The sequence below is a fragment of the Ciona robusta genome, chromosome 3, assembly GCF_009617815.1.
Source record: "Ciona robusta chromosome 3, ASM961781v2".
Classification (NCBI taxonomy): domain Eukaryota; kingdom Metazoa; phylum Chordata; class Ascidiacea; order Phlebobranchia; family Cionidae; genus Ciona; species Ciona robusta.
Window position 1 is genome coordinate 6807158 of NC_143237.1, and position 19531 is coordinate 6826688.

General features: G+C 36.9%; 3 protein-coding genes across 3 annotated transcripts; 2 read left to right on the forward strand and 1 right to left on the reverse strand.

Moving 5' to 3' along the window:
- The first annotated feature begins 787 nt into the window (after positions 1-787).
- LOC149738669 (sperm-associated antigen 1-like) lies at positions 788-7308 on the forward strand. The gene is made up of 8 exons (XM_089874685.1): positions 788-1089; positions 1342-1484; positions 1802-1938; positions 2446-2594; positions 3460-3559; positions 3985-4118; positions 4179-4292; positions 4594-7308. The coding sequence occupies exons 1-8, from the start codon at positions 991-993 to the stop codon at positions 6955-6957; spliced, it is 3240 nt and encodes a 1079-aa protein (XP_089730811.1). The 5' UTR covers positions 788-990; the 3' UTR covers positions 6958-7308.
- Positions 7309-11621: 4313 nt separating this feature from the next.
- On the forward strand, positions 11622-16431 carry LOC149738670 (dihydroorotate dehydrogenase (quinone), mitochondrial-like). Its single transcript, XM_089874717.1, has 8 exons — positions 11622-11789; positions 12306-12512; positions 12899-13098; positions 13452-13513; positions 13711-13898; positions 14164-14271; positions 14726-14879; positions 15676-16431. The coding sequence occupies exons 1-8, from the start codon at positions 11781-11783 to the stop codon at positions 15885-15887; spliced, it is 1140 nt and encodes a 379-aa protein (XP_089730843.1). The 5' UTR covers positions 11622-11780; the 3' UTR covers positions 15888-16431.
- On the reverse strand, positions 16405-19511 carry LOC149738671 (uncharacterized). The gene is made up of 5 exons (XM_089874718.1): positions 19397-19511; positions 18891-18975; positions 17943-18629; positions 17483-17686; positions 16405-16903 (listed from the first exon to the last, which is right to left on the reverse strand). The coding sequence occupies exons 1-5, from the start codon at positions 19506-19508 to the stop codon at positions 16405-16407; spliced, it is 1587 nt and encodes a 528-aa protein (XP_089730844.1). The 5' UTR covers positions 19509-19511.
- Positions 19512-19531: the final 20 nt, after the last annotated feature.

Here is a 19531-nt window from a genome sequence, read left to right on the forward strand (position 1 = left end):
ACCTTTCAACACACAAAGCTTCCACCCAATGGTTAAATGCCGGTCGCGATGTTTCATGCGGTCATAAACTATGTATGTGCTCATAACCATTGAACCATTTGCAAAAAGTCAAACGACTGAGTGCCCTTGGGAAGTTCACAGTTCTCAACAGTTTTTGCATCGCGCCCACTGGCGGAGACTAATTTTACTCAATACATTCGACTATAAAAAATCTCAAGCGCGGTTTTAAACGATAAAAAAGTAACAAAAACCCCGATGCACGAATAATTAAGGAACTGGTCGCTACAGGTTTTGATATAACTCCATGGTTTGAGTTGTTCAGCTGCATTAGTTTGCTTGTAGTCAGTAAAAATGTGGGTTGTAGAAATTAGTATATAATATTTCATGAACACCCTTTTATCGGTATACCTGACTTTCTGGGACATCATAATTGTACAATATCGGAACAAGTTCCATTATTATACTTCTGGGACGTTTGATTTTAGTAGCCTGCACGCGCAAAAATACATGGCTACTTATTTTTTTAGGATAAACTGAATGTAACGTTGTGATTTGAAATTCATATGCGAGCACGAAATGTGTATTATCAGCGTTGGTATTATTACCACTGATCTGTACATATATGAATGGATCAATGAATTTAACGACTGTCGTTGTCTACCAAACGAGATAACAAAATTACATTCATTTATACCAGAGCCATAGAAATACCTGTGTTACTACGACTTTGATTTATTCCGCCGTTGGTATTAGGTCCTATCTGTTCTACGAAATATTCAGTATTTGCATTAGTGCGAAATTTTAATTTTGCTGTGGTTACTGGTTACCTACCAATCCACAGAAGGTTAATAAGAGTAAAGTTTAAGCGTTGATCATTGTTGCTGACAGTAAATACGTCAGGTTAAGTATTAAGTGCAATAGAATTCGGTTGGTGTGACCGCTTTTACGATCTGTATTCTGTATTATTGTTGAACGTAAAATACTGGTGCGATGGCTGCAACGCTTTTCAATGGAACCTCAAACAGCTCCAACGATATAACTATTGACATGTTGGACTATCAGTACATTGACAATTGCTCCAACATTAAGGTAAATGAATGTTTTAGTATAAATTTAAGGTAAGAGTTTATAGCTGCATGCCTGCATCCTCTGACCTCTTATATAACTTCTAGGTAAATTAAGTACAAAGGCCATTGTGCCTCTGAAACAGGTTATAATACAATGATTGGATTTTACTGTTTATGATCTTATATGACAATTTATATGTAGCTTACCCATTTTCTTTCTGTATAATTGAACAATATTATTATTGTTACATAATATGTTTTTCTTCCTAAATAGGAGCTTGAAAAAATACTAAGGGCTCTCAGATCTGGTAAAGATGGTTATTACCCCCATCTCATATCACACTGTGAAGATAAAGTTAGAGGAATGAATCCTACAAGCAAAGCTCTGCGAAAACTAAACCCGATCACCAGAACAAAGTAAGCAAACATGTCGTTTTTATTTTTTTTAACCTTTTCTTTTATAAGGTATTGCAAAACAGGACACTCAGTTGTGATAAATTATATGTTTCAAGCCCACAGTATGCAAGCCTTAACTGGAAATTTTGCAGGGGTCGCATCAAGCTAACTCCTAGATTTTTTAATTAAAAGCAACATATTAAATAAAATAGTCAACAAAAATACAAACCCACCAATAGTTAACACAATTTATTTTGGCAAATGACAAGACCTGGATTTTTTAAATAATCGACTTCGCCAGCTACACAAATGAATGTTTATTGCTGTTTTTTTGACAGGGACTTGCCAGCTGATGAGGCTGAGGTTATAACAAACGGAATTGGAGAATGGAAAAATGAAATTCATTCAAATGCATCTGATGATCAGGTTAATGGTTGCAACATTCCACCAGTCAGACAAACAACTACTTTGAAAGGTTAATATTCGCAAGACTTAAACCGTAATTCAGTTTTAAAAGTAATGGGCCAACCCTTGGCTAAATTTAACCCTTACAGTGGCACAGTTAGTTACCCGAAAGTGCGCCTGTCTGTAACCCAGAGGTGATGAGTACTGAGTAGTGTACCCTAATGGGTTGTCTAAATTGCAATTACTGATTCCTTAGGAGGTGTCCCCATAGAATCTCACTCATATAGATCTTATATAGTTATTTATGTTTTTAATATGCTATTAACAACCACCCTGAAAAGTTGATATTCACAAGACCTAAGTAACTTTGTGTAATTTTGGCATTAAGACGGCCAACTCTGTCCTACAGGGTTTAGAGTTTAGGCTATGCAGTGAAAAAACCTAGAACATATGCAATTGAAAAATTGATGTGTTCAAAAAATTTCAACATAATTTTTACATCCTGTTTCATTAAGAATTTTTCTTTGTTTAATTTCCCTATATTAAAAACTAAAAGTGCGTATTTTTATTATTGCAGGGACTAAATCAACAGTTACCAATCCAAGTTCAAAAAGCCAAAGAATAAGGAGCTACGATTACAAGGCGTGGGATAAGTTTGATGCAGATAAGGAATGTGAAAATGCAGAGAAGCAACCACAAGAGAAGCCAAGAACAACCCCAACCTCAGTATGTGGTAGTTTATGGTATATGACAAAGAATAACTCTTTGAAAGCGAACCTATGTCTTAGGCATTGTTTATATAAGTGTTATATTAATATATATAAGCTTTACTGGGAATTACTTTTTGTGTGGGTGATTTTATTAAATTTTCTACAATTGAACTGTTTTTCTCAATTGTGGGGAATTACTTTTTGTATAGCTGATTTTATTATTTTTTCCCCAAACTGTTTTTTTCAATGAAGCACGTTATCTATATAGTTATAGAATTAACATTACAGAATGTTACGTTGTATCTTGTATATATAATTGTAATTGTGTATAGTACTTCTTACATAGGAATAAATCCTAGCCAAACACCAAGAAGAATGGACAAAACATGACGGCTGCAGGCAGACGAAGGAGTATAGGAGAAACATTAGCAGGTGTTTTTCCGAACAACTCCTGAAGCTGCCAAGGCAAACGTTACGTTCCATTCTTCAAGTGATAACAGGGCATGGCATGTTTGCCAGTCATCTGCATAAACTTAAAAAAAAGTGAGAGTCCCATCTGCCCTGTCTGTGGCGAGGAAGATGAGACATCCTTTCATTATGTTGGCATATGTCCAGCATATGCGAACGCAAGACGGGAGCATCTAAACTTGACCGAGCTGTCAAGGGAAGATCTCCCATCCATCACCATTAAAGCCCTTGTCGCCTACCTTCGGGGAAGCGCCAGGCTCCTTAAACTGGGAAGGTCCATGTAGTAGCACCCCGGGTGTTGGGGTAATGGGTCAATTATGGCCTAAATCCTAGGGCCCATGGCGTGCCAAGCCGCGGGACCACATAGAATAGAATAGAAAAATACATAGGAATAAAATATGTTTTTTTTGCAGAAAATGTCTGATAAAGTTGATGCCACTGGATTATCAGAATATGAAATGCTAGTTCGAGCAACTTCAGAAAAAGACAAAGGCAACGAAGCTTTTAAATCAGGTATATATGTATTTAATTTGTTTGTTTACCAATTTAAAATTAGAACCCATTAATATGATAAACCATTAGTGTTGTCTGTTGTTCATAGACTTGTATCTTTACTAATTGACAGTTTAGTATATGCAAGTATCCTTTCTAATTGTGTAGAATAGCAGTTACCAGCATTAATAAGGTAGTATAGTATTATGCTATGTTATTATCTAATGTACAAGAACGACTTTTTAAACCACAGTTTATTTATTTACAACATCTATCTAATGAGTCACTTTGACATTTCCTGTATTATTCACCTTTTGTTATTTTAATATCAATGATCAAAACTTTAATGACTGGTCGCAAACTCATTGTACATTATGTGTTAGTGTGTCATAAAACGCTTTAATTTGTGAATGGGGTCATCTCTACTTATCCCTTTTTTCCTGCAGCTGATTTTGAGGAAGCTCTCACTTATTATTCACGGAGCATTAGTCTGTCACGGACAGCTGCGTCCATCAACAACAGAGCTCTGGCTTACATCAGACTGCAAAGGTGGAAGGAGGCTGAGTCAGACTGTAATGAAGTCAGTTTGCACTGGTTTAGATGACGTGGTCAGATATTTAATGGGTTATTGTTTCCATAGGTTTTACAGCTTGAGCCTGATAACTTGAAAGCAAGACTGAGGCGAGCCACTGCTCGAAAGGAACTGTTAAAATATATTGAAGCAAAGAACGATCTCAGCTTTGTATTGGATAAGGTTGGTAGTAATAACTTGTTTTTCCGCATAAAGCCTTGTAGAGCTCTAGTGTCACTTAGAATATAAACTACAGAGTTGGTCTATTACTACATAACACCAGAGGTGGTAATTTAATAAATAAATCAATAAATTGTGGACAAAGCGGCTTTACCTTTGTCCAGTTATCATAATAATGGATTTTTGTAATTTTCTGTTGTAAAAAAATTATAACGCAAGTTTTGTTTTGTGTAAAAAGGCTAAACACTGTTATTAAATTGGTAATATTGATTCATATCGCAACTAAACTTATTTTTTTGTAAAGGAGCCTCACAATACAAGGGCATCGAAAATCTTAGAAGAAGTTGAGCAAAATCTTTCAAAGAGTTCTTCTGGTGATGCGAGCCAGAGTTCGAGGACTGGAAGAAAGATGATGATCGCTGAGGTTTCATCTGATGAGGAAGAAACTGATCCTTCAACCGCAAATCACTGTGAGATAAAGGAAAAAGACGTACCAGATACTGTACAGAGTGAAGTTGCACCTATATCTGCAACTGTCAATGGAGACGATACAGAAAAAGTTTCCAAGGATGACAAAGTAGGTCCAGGTGATGTTGAAACTACATTTGCTGCAGAGGAGCCACATGTGGAACAGCCACCACCTGAAATGCCACAATCTGTGCTTAAAATTAAAAATTCTGGCAAAGAGTTATTTTTGAGTGGTCAATACGCTGATGCTGCACAGTTGTATACAAAAGCACTTAATACACTTCAGGCTTGTGCGGATAAGTCTCCGGATTTGGATCATAGCTGCAATATTGCACTTCTTTATAATAACAGAGCTGCGTGTCATTTAAAAGTAGGTGATGACAAGGCATGTATTGCTGATTGCAATGAGGTGCTTATACTGAAAGGAATGGACACAAAGGCCTTAATTCGTCGTGCTTATGCATTTGAGCATATGGAGAAGTACCAGCAAGCATATTTGGATTTCAGGTCAGCTCAAACTGTAGATTGGTCCATCAAACAGGCACAAGATGGTGCTAACAGAGTTGCAAGCCATCTGAGAGATATACATGGCCCAAAGTGGAAATCTGTGTTAACAGGCGATCGTATGATAGTAACACAACATCAGAAAACTACCAATTCAAACCAAGAAGATGAAACTAAACCAAGCGCTCAAAAACAATCGAAACCTGATGATGTTAAATCCACCATTAAACCAAATAATGTTCCAAAACAAGAAATTAAAAAAGAAAAAACCAACAAGAGTAAAAGACAGCAGAAATCTAAGACTGTTCCAAAACAGAAGGCAGCTGGTAAGGCCACAGGTGCCAAGGAGAATAGTTCAAATCCAACAGAAGCAGATCGTGAAAAAAAGAAAGAAGAAATTCGTCGAAATCTCTTTGATACATTGAAGAACAATGGAAACACAGAAGTAAAGAAAGGAAACTTTGAAAAAGCTGTTGAATGCTACACTAAATCTATGAATATATGCCCTGATGAGATAGCCAGTTATACCAATCGTGCACTGTGTTACTTGAAACTAAACAAGCCAGTTTCTGCCATTGAAGATTGTACAGAAGCCATAAAACGCGATCCTAAAAATATCAAAGCAATGTTCCGCAGAGCACAAGCAAATAAGAACCTTAAGAAGTACAAGCAAGCTCTTGATGATCTAAATAAAGTGTTGAAACTGGAGCCTGAGAATAAGTCCGCCCACGCTGAGCTGATGGTGGTCAGGAAATTAATGAACAACATAAATAATGAAGATTTTATCATCAAGCCATCTTCGACAACAAAAAGTCCAATGAAGAGTAAAGATGCTGCGAAGAAGGAAAAGAAGAGAAAGATCATCATAGAAGATGCAGATAGCGATGAGGAGGCTGTGAACATTAGTGAAAACAATGGTAAAGAGGATACAGTTAAAACAACTCCAATAAAACCTGATATCGTCACAAATGGTGTTGCAAGCAAGGAGGAAGTTCAATCAAAACTTGAGAATATCAAACCTACTGTTGAACTCGAGGAAATAATGAAACAGCAAGTCCAAACAACTGAAGTTATTGAGAAAAAAACAGAACAAACTGAACCGAACTTAAAGCTCAAAGAGCCCGAAGAAATAAAACCAACTTTGGATAATCCTATAGTTACATCCACTAAAGATGGTGTTATATTACCTCAAGAAATAAAGTCACCGGTACAGCCAAATGAAGATACCAAACCATCCATTCAGCCCCAGGACCCCTTGACACCCACTAATACATCAACCAACCATATTTACATGAACAATACAGCACCTTTTGTTTCTCCATATGAGTTTGGAAATGCATGGAACGCAGTGCAACCCAAACATGCTGTCAGCACATATAAGATGATACTTGACCGAGTGCCAGTTAAAAATATTCCAGAGCTGGTCACCAACAAGACTACAGATCATATGATTGTCACATTTGCAAAGATAGCACGCTATCATCTCATTGCTGGGGTGAAAGAGGAAGTAGACAGAGCTTATGGCATCCTCAGTTCTTTATCTTTGGCTCAACGTTTCAATATGGCGGCCATGTTTCTTTCTAAACCTGACAAGAAGCATGTGTCTGCTGCAATAGATGACTTAGAAGCTGCGTTGGACACTGGCTCCTTTACAAAAGCAGATGTCGAAAATTTAAGAGTCACATACATGCTTTAGATACTAAATTCTTCAAAAATGAATTACCACTAAATTGATCCGTCATAAGCGATACAGAAGATCCGCTCTTGTTCTGGACTATGGTCAATTGAAAGCATTTCATATTTAACATAATAAATTTGTATGGAATATCTTATTACAAAAGTATCCATTTATTTCTTTTTGTTGCTGTGTATCTTTTTAGTATGTTATTTTTATGTTTTACTATATTTTTATTTAACTTCAATCTGATTGGTTCCCTTGCTGGTATGCAACAATTATTCTTCTAAACTGTTTCGGTATGATATGTGTGAAACTACTCCTTGCTTTATTTAAGTTGTAAATAAATGTTTGCAGCTTTGTTATCTATGACACAGCAATTTTTAATCTGGGCTTCATGAATGGCCAACCTGACGCCGTGTCACAGTAGTTAGGCCCCAATGTCCACCATTGATTAGAGAGCTCGCATCAAACCATTGGGTACCGGGGCTTCATGTAAGGCCCGACCTGACGTTCGTGGAACATTAGTTCGAGGGTTCAGATCTAACCCATTAGGTACCGTCTTGATCTTTATAGCAGGGCACGTGTGTTCTTGGCAAGACAGTTGGGAGTAATTATACTCAGTGGTCATGTTCAACATTTGTACACGTTTAGACTGTTAGTGTTAAAATATTTGTTTGGCATTAGAATTATATTGTCATACGCGGCCACAGAGGTATAATGGGGTGGGGGAGATGGGTCACCTTTACAATCTATTTTCTCGTTCCATTTGGTAGTGAGCAAAGAACAATCAAAGTATTATAAAACCGTATCCTCACGCCTGACTAACTGTAGTATAATTATGTTACTTGTGCCACAAGCTAAAATGTTATACAGACTTTTCAGCCAGAGGAGCCAAAACTTATGCGTTGCAGTGTAACAGCTATATAAAAGCAGGTTTGTGAAATAGATTACGAATAAGTTCGGTGACCAGTTGGCACAAAACGATTGAAGCTCAGAAGTGATTTTTAATTTTCAAGAGCCAATATTTGTGCTAACGAAGATTTTTGTACATGTTAGTCTTGTATAAACGATGGTAGCAGCGTCAGGCCTCGTACCCGAAATCCCATGGCTCAAACCAGGCTCGCTAACAACTGAACCACGCGGCGGAGAAGAGTTGCATACATCTTCTTTCTTTCCTAATGCATTTACGTGGAAGCGATGTCTCGGGAGGGTGCCGAACACATGACAGTTGTTTTGGCCGTAATATTTGGTAAGCTGGAAACTTTATAATGAGCGCCATGCGCATGCATATTAACTACATACTTGCACATATACGCAACGAAAGAAAGAATATGACCGTACCAAAATTGATGCAACACTTTTGGTGAAATAGACTTTACGGGGAGAAAAATTACAAGAATTGACAAAAGCACTGGAAACACTTGAAATAACTTTGTAATCAACGTTGATTACCCATCCCCGCCTCTTGTTCCCTGCATTGCTATTGGTCAGAGCAACATCGTTCTTTCAGTACACCTCACGCTGTGCACAAGACGTGGCAGTTCAGACGCAGTTTATTCTGCACAGGAAAAGGATTCTACTGCATGCAAAAAGTTAAGTATTATTTCAATAACTAATATTGTATTACTTGATACCAAAGCACTATCTAAAAGTATCTATATACTAACTAGTAGAGTATAATGTTATTACAATTATTGTTCTTCTAATAATATTAATTTATTATTACAAATTTTATTTTAAAGTTTGAAAAGTTCGTCTTCGGAACGTTTCTTTATTACGTCGCTCGCAAAGAGGCCTCGGTTTATACGTTTTCTGCGTTCGTTGCGTCACAACCGCTGCGTTAACCGTTACGTCACGGTTTTTGTGAATGTCATCTTCTCATACTGCGTTGCATTTGGTGTTTCTCGCGAATATAACGTCATAGTTCCGTCGACGCCACGCGCCTATGACGTTACAACGCGCTTTTCTTTACACGCGTTTTTCCGCGACGTTTTGTTTATGCTGCCCCATGCGCGTTTCTCGACAACGTAGGGCGCATTGCTTATATATTCTATTCTAATTTAAAATAACCTAAATTATATTTACGCTACGAGCGCGAACGAAGAGGCAAAGAAGACGAAAGAAATGGTGAGTTAATCACAATTGGCATTGTTACGTATACACCTGTTTTTTCCAGGCAGCAACGGAGATGTGACGTCACGAAGTGGTGATGACGAGACAGAAGAACACACTTCGTAAGTTTTTTTTTTGTTATTATGTTAAACCGTTTGTCACACTCTAAATATGTTTTAAAAATGTTTCATATTTTTAGAACATGGTACGTGACGCCACATAGAGGATTGAGCGGATCATAAAGCACGAAGTCGAAGGTGGTTATACGTAATAACATGTATACAATAAAAAATATAGAGTATTGTGGGGAAAGATGTCGGGGACACCTTTAGCACATGATAATCAAATATTCTGATCGTTCTTTAGTTAAACAATTAACAACGGTCCATGTGGGTCTTGAGGATACGGTTTTATAATTCTTTGAATGTTCTTTGTTCACTACCAATTGGGACGGCAAAATAGAATGAAAGGTGTCCCATTTTCTTCCACCCTATACTATACGATATAAAGTTTAACAATTTTATTGTTCCAGAAAGAAAATATGATAAAGAAAAAGAAAAAAAAAAACTCTAAGGTATAGTGTGTAATATATATGTTACTAATACTGTACAGAAAACTTCTATATTTTATTAAAAGTTTCCGAATAAGAGTCAGTGTAATGTTTAAATTAAGCACTACTTAATCTAAACGTAATATTTTTTAAAAATACACGAGACAAAATAGAAGTTAAAATACAATGCTCCAACAATGCAAGTAATGTCCAATATAAGATTGTGACGTAATCGGCTGTGGTGATGACGACGTATGCCTCGCCCTTGTGATGGAACTATTACGTTTGTTTTGCAGGCGAAGAACAAAGACGAAGACACCAATATAGGAAAACGGTTTGAGGTTTTAAATATATAAGTGTTGTGTGTTTTTGTGTGCCTGTATTATTTGGTGTACTCTGTGTTATTTGTTACGCTGGACCTAATGTTGCCAGCGTTTTAGTCAGTCACTACTATGGTGCATTTTGCATGTCGTTGAAATATAAGCAATGAAACTATGGTGAACATCTTGTTGGATCAGATTAGTTATCGTACACACGAGAAACGCTGATTTGGGCCGAGAACGCCGTATTGGTACACAAATACTCGCGAAATATGAAACACATTTTACCTAAATCTTAAAATAAAAATGTCTTCATCCTTTAAAAGTAAACATGTAAAAAAAACTTTTCCATAAAGCATGATTGTAACGCTGGCCACGTTACAATTACGCTACGTCGAGGGTTCTTTGACCCCACCTACGGTGCGGTTACGTAGAGGCCGGTTTAGTTACGTTTAAAGCTGCGGGTTTGTTACGTGGACGTCGCCGCAAAGCTATACAGTGGTGCTACGCTCGGTTATATAGACCACTGTGATAGTGCGGTTCGTAACAACCAATGCAGTCTTTCGTAACGGCCGATGTGGTGCGTAACATCCGGACGATATTATATTATGTGAAGATATAACGAGAGTATCGCGGTACCAATATGACGACTTGCCTTGTAATTGGGACGACTCCTTGTGTTTAGACATTCAATATGATGTACACTGCAGATTATCCTTCAAGATTTAAACCATATTTTCATTGCAGGTGTTTCAATGATTATGTTCGTGTTATAATTACCATTTTGTAATATTGTCCCATTTTTGTATGAATGAGCTGTTGTGTGTATAGAATTATTGCACGTTTTGTGTTGTCTGTCACACGTTGTTAATGTATTATATATTTATGTTGCACATTTCCAGGTGCATTCGTTGTATTATTTTTTTTCGTTGTATTATTTTTTTTCCCCGGGTTTCTTTAACCTGCGTGGACAGTAATATCCCGCAAGGGTTTCTCACCTAAGTAGAAACCCATTACCATTGGCTGGGGGCTTGTCGTGCCGTAGTGGCTTTCCACCAACGCCAGCCACACAAACTATGAAGGTATTTTAATCCTGTTTTTATTTTTCAGAACGCAGTTGTATTTGGTCGGATCTCTGGCATATGCTGTGTGGTTTATAGCACCATTGCATTTTTACACGCCCGGACATAAAGTATAGGCTTCACTGTTAATAAATATACATTGATCAAAAGTTAAACTGAAAAGAGTTGGAAGTAATTAAATATACATTGATCAAAAGTTAAACTGAAAAGAGTTGGAAGTATTTTGTTACCGTTGTATTGTGTAGTAGGAGGGGGGAAGGATGGGACATCTTTTCATTTAATTTTCTTGTCCAGTTTGATAGTAAACAAAGAATAACACAACCGCATCCTTAAGACTCCCATAGACCCTTGTTAATTGTTTAAACCAGGATTACGATATTTAGATATTGCGTGTTAAATGTGTCCCATCTTATCCCGCAGAACTATATTATTTTAATCCCGAACATTTCGGTTAAGGTAAACTCTAACGCAACATTTCCGTCTTACAAAGATTTAAACACGGAGCAGTTAATGCTTAAAATACAGGTGAACAAACCCGTTTTTAAACGTTCATAGTAGACCTTACAGTCAATCGTTGCAGTACACTTGTTTTTGTCCCCTTGTGTTGTATAGATTTCTATGACCCACCGGGAAAAACCACCTGTCGGGGTTTTACGTTTTTAACTGTGTTGTGTAATAAGTAAATCGGTATACAACTAATATCTGTGTATTTGTATAATACGCGGAAGAAAAACGCAAATAGATCTGTTGCTAAAACTGAGGTTATTGGAGCAATAAATGTCGAAGGTAATGCTAATTAAATATTGGGCCAAAACTAATGTTACTGAAATCGTGTAAAGTTTTATTAAATGAATGAATGTAACTTATTTTATCCTCGCGTGGCCGGAAAACGACAGTCGTTATCACACGGGTTTAACACCTCGTGCCAGCTTACATGTATGTTACCTTGTGGGTGATTATTTTTTGGGACGATTTTTTTTTTTTTTCATGTGTGGCTAATAATTTGGACAACCCATTAGTGACTACTTTGAGCAATTGCCGTTAAGTGTCTTGCCCAAGGACACGTACGCCCACAATGGTAGCAGCGACAGGCCTTGAACCCATTACCTAATGGTTACAGGCAGGCGCGCTAACCACTACGCCACGGCACCGGACATGATACGTTTTTAAAATGTGTGACAGTGTTACAATATCTGAACATGTAGTTTTATATTTTGCTGTGCATTGTGTAGTTTTTAATTACTGTGCTAATTTTTATATGTGCATTCTGGAATGTTTACAAACTTACTACATTAAAAACAGTTACGGGAAACTGCTGCTCTGTTTCTTGGAGCAATCCCAGTTTTCTTGGGATATGAAACGTGGAAAGGAGATGAGAAATTCTACTCTAATATATTGATGCCAGCGATCCACAACTGTTTTAGTCCTGAAACTGCTCACAACCTAGCAATAAAACTACTTTCATTGGGTTTGGTGCCGAAAGGGAAAAATGAGCAGTATGATAAACTAGTACGTTTATTATGTCCTAATAAAACTGTTACAAAAGTGTTGACTTATATAAGTTGTTTCTTCGAGTGTAATTATTTTTCTGCTATGAAAAAGTCAAGCTAGTTTACTTTAGTTTTACAAAACCAAATTGTGTAGCTTTGACAAGTTACAATGCCTAAAAATTACCTGTTTCACTAAAATTCCTAAGTTACTGTTTGTGATTCAATAAACATGCGTCATGTTTATTTTAGAGTTTGGATTTGAAATTTAGGACGTTTATTAACCAACATATATTTCACAATGCTACGCTCCACCATTTTTTTCTTTGGTTATTTTAAAGTTTTGGTTTAAAATTTGAACTTTCAATTTAATTCACAATGCTCGAATACATATTATTTTTTCTTTAGTCCTGCAAAGTGTTTGGACAAACCTTCTCAAATCCACTCGGTATTGCAGCTGGGTTTGATAAACATGCTGAAGCAATTAATGGATTAAATAAGCTTGGTTTCGGATTTGTTGAAGTCGGGAGTATAACTCCCCTGCCACAAGAAGGCAATGCAAAACCAAGGGTGTTCCGATTACCAGAGGATAAAGTGGTTATTAACAGGTTAGGTATAAATTATAAAATGTTTTTTTTTTGTGGAAAATATCATATTTTTAATTTTTATAAAATCTGACATAATGTTCAAGCCAGTAATGCCACTATCAACACTATAAATATTTAGGTGTAAAACAAGGGTAATAAAACATAAGTTGTCTAAAATTTTTCAACTCTCAATGTTTGTTGGGCTGTTCATTTAGCTGGTGACCACTGAAAAATAGGTCTTAGTTAAGATGTCAATTTTTTTTCTCGCTGTAAACCAGTGTATAATTTTTTGATAGATGGCGATTAGTGGATTATGTTGAAAAACTAACTTTGAAAATGCTACATAACTTTTAACATTAATTTTTTAATTGCAGGTACGGCTTTAATAGCTGTGGTCATGATGCTGCTGCTGCGAGATTAGACAAGCTTACAAAAGGTAATATAGCTTGTTGATGTATCATTTGTCTGCTAGGTGTAGCGACCTCGCTTATTTTATTCAACTTAATGTAAATATATTTTTACTTGTAAGCGTGTTTAAACAACTGTTGTTTTGTCGCTATATTCTGTCGTTTTTTAAATATTTCTAAATCTTTGCTACCATAATCGAAAAGACAAATAAAGTTCTTGTTATAGGTACAATTGTGCTGGGTGTGAATCTGGGAAAAAATAAAGAATCCACTGATTTTACAAAAGATTACACAGATGGTGTTACTAAGCTGGGAAAATATGCTGATTATATCGTTATTAACGTTTCAAGTCCAAACACCCCAGGTTTAAGGTCCTTGCAAGGCAGGCAAAAGCTACAGGATTTGTGCACAAATGTAAGTTAAAGATATTATATGCGGATATACCAAAAGTTCGCAATTACTTATATTCTTGCTAAACTCATATTTTTCAACCTGTTCCACAGCACACAAGTTTTTTTTCAAATTTCACAACTTTGCTCAAAAAATGCCAACATTTTTTGTAGCCCATGAAAACATTTTTGTGTGACGAAAAAAAGCATTGATAAACTGTTCAAAAAAAATCATAAAAAAAGTTTTTCCTATAATTGTAAACTGCTGTATGTAATGAATGTATTAACAGGTTGTGACTGTGAAGGAGGGATTACCAAACAAGCCATCCATATTGGTTAAAATTGCTCCTGATTTAACAGAAGATGATAAACAAGATATTGCTTATGCTTTGCTACAGGTTAATGTTTATTTTCAAAACTCGAAAAATTTGCTCAATATATTTGCAAGGACTTGTAATTTTCACCAATTGTGTATAGTTTGCAAAAGTGATAGTTCAGAAATGTAACTTATTTATCCCCAAATGCAACTATAGTTGTTATAATATCAGTGTTTTGTTTCACACATCCTGTGCCCCCTTACGAATTACAGCATAAATGGAATGAGGCATTTAATATTTATAGACTTTAGCTGTGCTCTACAGTGTATGGCTGTAATATTAACCAAAATTGCATAGGGAATTTGTATGTCTATTGTTGTTACTGCAGAATATTAACCAAAAATTGCCAAAAGAAAACAAAACATTTAGAAAGTGCCAATGCTAAATATAAGAATGAACATAAGGATAATTTAACCAGAAACACAGTGTTTGATGTGGTTTTTATCTTTCACCATTATATTATTTAATAAACCAGAGTAAAGTTGACGGTTTGATCGTAAGCAACACAACAGTAGCAAGACCCAGTACACTGGTGAACTCACATAAGTCCGAACGTGGTGGATTAAGTGGTAAACCACTTTGTGAAGTGAGCACAAAACTTGTTGCTGATATGTACAAGCTTACTGATGGTAGGAGACATAATTTTTATTTTTTAAACAATATTTTTTTTATTTCAATTGACTGAAAATGGTTGTGTTTTCATTTTCAAAGTATCAGTGTTGTCAACATATGTGTCCTTGGTCAAGACCTTTTTTTTATTCCTAATAACACTTAACAGTAATTGTCCGGCGCCGTGGCATATTGGTTAGCGCACCTGCCCCTGTAACCAAGAGGTAATGGGTTCAAGGCTCGATGCTGCTACCATTGTTGGGGGCGTATGTGTCCTAAGGCAAGAAACTTAACGGCAATTGCTCCAACCCAGTGGTCACTAATGGTTGTCCAAATTATCAGCCATACATAAAAAACAAAAACAACAATTACCTACAAAGTAACATACATGGTAACTCGTAAGCTGGCACAAGGTGTTAAACCCGTGTAATAACGACTGTCGTTTTCCGGCTACGCGAGGATAAAGTAAGTTACATTTAATTCAAATCAATTCAATTGCTCTAACCAGGGGGTCACTAATGGGTAATAAGTAACTTGTTGTACAAATTTTACACCTTGCTTTTTCTGTGCGTAATAATATTGATATGTATGATTGAATGTAAACTTATTTTAAATGCTTGCTTGGACAACGTTGTTATAACACATGTGTTCTGTTTCACACACCTTGCGCCAGCTTAGGAGTAACCACATGTCATTTTGTGGGTAATTTTGTAAATTTTGTAATCAATGGTTGACAATTTAGACAAAGCCATAGAGTACCACTTGGTTGGATCAGTGAATACATCATAATAAATAGCTTATCTTTTTTGTTTCCAGGCAAACTGCCCATCATCGGTGTTGGTGGTATATGGAATGGTAAAGATGCTTATGATAAAATCAAAGCTGGTGCATCCTTGATACAAATATATACCTCATTAATATATGAAGGGCCTCCCTTAGTTGGAAAAATAAAAAGAGAACTAAATCAACTTTTAGAAAAAGATGGGTTTACTAATGTAGCTGAAGCTGTTGGGGCAGACCATAAGTGATACTGCCGTGTATTCTCTATGTCTATACAATCGTAGTATATTGTACATCGCCCCAAAAGAATATATAGTAGGTCGGGGGAAGATGGGACACCTTTTGATTCTATTTTCTCGTCCCATTCGGTAGTAAACAAAGATCCTACAAACAATTTAAAACCGTATCCTCACGACTCTCAAAGACCGTTGTTAATTGTTTAAAACACGATCAGTATATTTGGACATTATGTGCTAAAGGTGTCCCATCTTCCCCCACCCTACTAAATAGCACAGTGCTTCTCCACCCCTGCGTTAAATTTTGATCATTTGATTTGGTTAAGTCTTCTACAGTAGCTACCAATGATTTAATGGCTTAAATAACAATGTAATTCTATTAAAGATTGGTATTAGCATGTGCAATATATTTGGGTAGCACGAAAAAGGGTAAGAAGCACCGCCCTGCTCGAATTTCGTTTTTTTTAACGCAACAATCATTTAGTGCCAAAACCTAGATAGAATAAATCAAACATTTTTCTTTCACAGTTTATAATAAAATACATCTTTCGTCATACACTCGGTTAAAAGTGTAACCATGTTGCAGAAGGTTGTGTCTTAGACGGTCAACGATGGCCGTGGCTATTTGTTGTCCTTGCTGTGCCGTGCCAGCCGTAACATGCATCAGGCATCTGCAGTTGTGAAAGTTTTTAAATGCGTGTGTTGCGAGTGTATGAGTCTCATCCTGTCGGTTCTTGTCAGAATACAGGAGTTGAAAAAACTGAGTTTCGCTGTCGTTTATTTCATCTTCTGTGCATTCCTTTTCAAATTGCTCAGAAACTATCGAACCTCTCTGCTTTTCCATCCACCGCTGTCCAGCAACGGGAGAATGAACCACAGGCAACGAGGCGAGGGCTATACCTTCACTGCCGGTATCAAACAATGCAGTGACGCAAGATCGAACCAAGTTTGCTTTCGGGTCCTCCAGCCAAGGGTACGTTTTAATATCCGTGTCTACAGTGACCACAGCATCGTATCGAAGCTTGCACCTATATATTATGAAATTCATATGGTATTGGAAAGATACATTTACCAATATATAGCATCGTAGGGGAAGGCGGGGCACCTTTAGCACATAATGTCTAAATATCCTGACTTTGTTTTAAACAATTAACAACGGTCTATGGGAGTCGTGAGAACACGGTTTTATAATTCTTCGAATTTTCTTCCCCATCGTGTTTTATACAAATAACAAAGCATGAGAAGAGTTGTAGAAATACGGTTATATAGAAGAATGGGGAAAGATGGGACACCTTTAGCACATAATATCCAAATATCCTGATAGTGTTTTAAACAATAAATAACTGTCTATAGAAGTCGTCAGGATATGGTTTCATAATTATTTCAATTTTCTTTGTTTACTATTAAATGGCACGAGAAAATAGAATAAGAAAGTGACCCATCTTTTCCCACCCTACCTGTATCATAGTGTAAATGTTCTAGGTTTACCGCCAAATGACACGATAAAAGGGACTGAAATATCTATCTCACCCTAACCTATTGTATATGATATTAACATTAAAAATGTAGTAGCAGATTTGATTGTTTTCGAGCCTGTGTGTACTTACGTTTCAATAAATCCATCTGGTCGAATGGAAAGAAACCTTTTCGTTGTGATATAGGGCGAACCCGATTTCAACACAGCCCTGTCGCATACGATAATATGAGCGTTCACGCCCGGTCTGCGACGAATGCCAGCCACCAGCACCGCTAATAAGCTTTCGTCGACTCCGTCATTGACTAAGACAGCAACCTGCATTCCTGGTATTGAACTAAATATTACCATCATATCGCAAAGGTCCAACGCCAGAGTATATTACTGTTGGGTAAGATGGGACAGCACTTAGTTCCCATATTTCGCTTGATGTTACCATTAATTAACAACACACTTTTAGAAAAAAAAACTTTTTTTACCAACGGTTCTGCTGTTATATATGTTTCCAGAAAAAGGCTTTCTTTACCAAAATGAACGAGAAAAGAGAAAAAAAAGCGCGTCCCATCTTACCCCAAACTAATATAGGTACAGACCTTTTGTTTAATCTTACGGCAGAGCTTGCGTATCTTCCCACGATGCGGCTTACACATAGAAGCGATCTAGCAACGTTTGAAAAGGCGCTCGCTTTCCCGAATGGTAGTTTCATGAGGCTTGTACAGTTTTCGACGATCTGCGCCTTCGCAACTTGGCCCCGTACTAATTCGCTGTAATTAATCCAGGACTTCGGGAATAAAGTTTTACAAAAGCCAAAGATGAAATTTCGCATTCCAAAACTTGGTAAGTTAGGTTCGCGTCCGTTATCAATTCTACTAACGTTACAACGTTCTCTTTGATTCAGTATCACTTCTCCCACTTGCTCGCACAATCTTGCCGCCCGTGAGAGGTCGCTGCTGGGCGAAGGCGGGCTAAACACAACTCCGATTTTTTCGTCGTTAGGCAACTCTTTACATATCCATTCTACAGCTGTTGGCTTGCTGACAGACGAAACTACATTCCAGTACGTCAGCAGTTCCACTGATTTTCCAATTGTGACGACATAAGCGAATACATCAGGCCTGAACACCTGGTTTGCGGAAATTTCTTGAAATTTTAACGGCCGTCCACGGTAAGCAGGGTGGTACAACATGCGCTTTATAAAATCCCCTAGTTGTTCATGCTGCGATAACTTGGTAAAACTTCCACTGTCTCCGTTTGGAATCACAATCAAATCGTACGGCACGCTGTAAAATTTAACCATTTATATCTAATTGAATTTTCATGTATAAGAGGTTGGGGTAAGATGATACATGCATTCATTATCTTTTGTTGGCTATTTCATAGTAAACAAAGAATACAAAATAAATAACCGTGACCACACGACTGTAAAAAGGCGCTGTTAAATTGATGACCCTTAACGGTATCTATTTTACGCCACAGTACCATACATTTATACATACGGTATAACCTTATAATAAGAGCAAGTATACAGAGATATTTCATACCTTTCGCGATAAATATAGAACGCTGCGTCCAAGCTACACGAAGGTTTTATAACGAGACCATATCGCAATGTCACTGCCGACCACCCTATAAACAAAATATAGCAGGGTGAGGGAAGATGGGACACCTTTTCGTTTCATTTTCTTGTCTCTTTTGGTAGTAAACAAAGAACATTAACAAAATTATAAAACTGTATCCTCACGACTCACTTAGACTGTTTTTAAATGTTTAAAACACGATCAGGATATTTGGATATTACGTGCTAAAGGTGTCCCGTCTTCCCTCACAGTCGTACACTCGTACTATATACTCGTTAATAAAGTTCTGTATTACATGTATATCGTACTTTCGTATATGGGCTAATGTATACCACGCCCAGGTCCTGTTTTCGAGGTCGAAAACGACAGACCAGTATAATAAGAGTCGTTAAAATTACACAAAGTAGAATTAAAAAATAAAAAAAATAAAATTCTTTACTTAAAAAAAATTAGAAAATAAAAATCGTTACCTTCAGCTGACGCGATGGTTACTCGAAACCCGAGTTCTCGTAAGCGAGCATAGGAGTCAATAACATCTACGTCATCAGACCCAGATGCAACGCATATCAATGCTTGAACCATTTTACTTATGAGCGTTTAAAAAA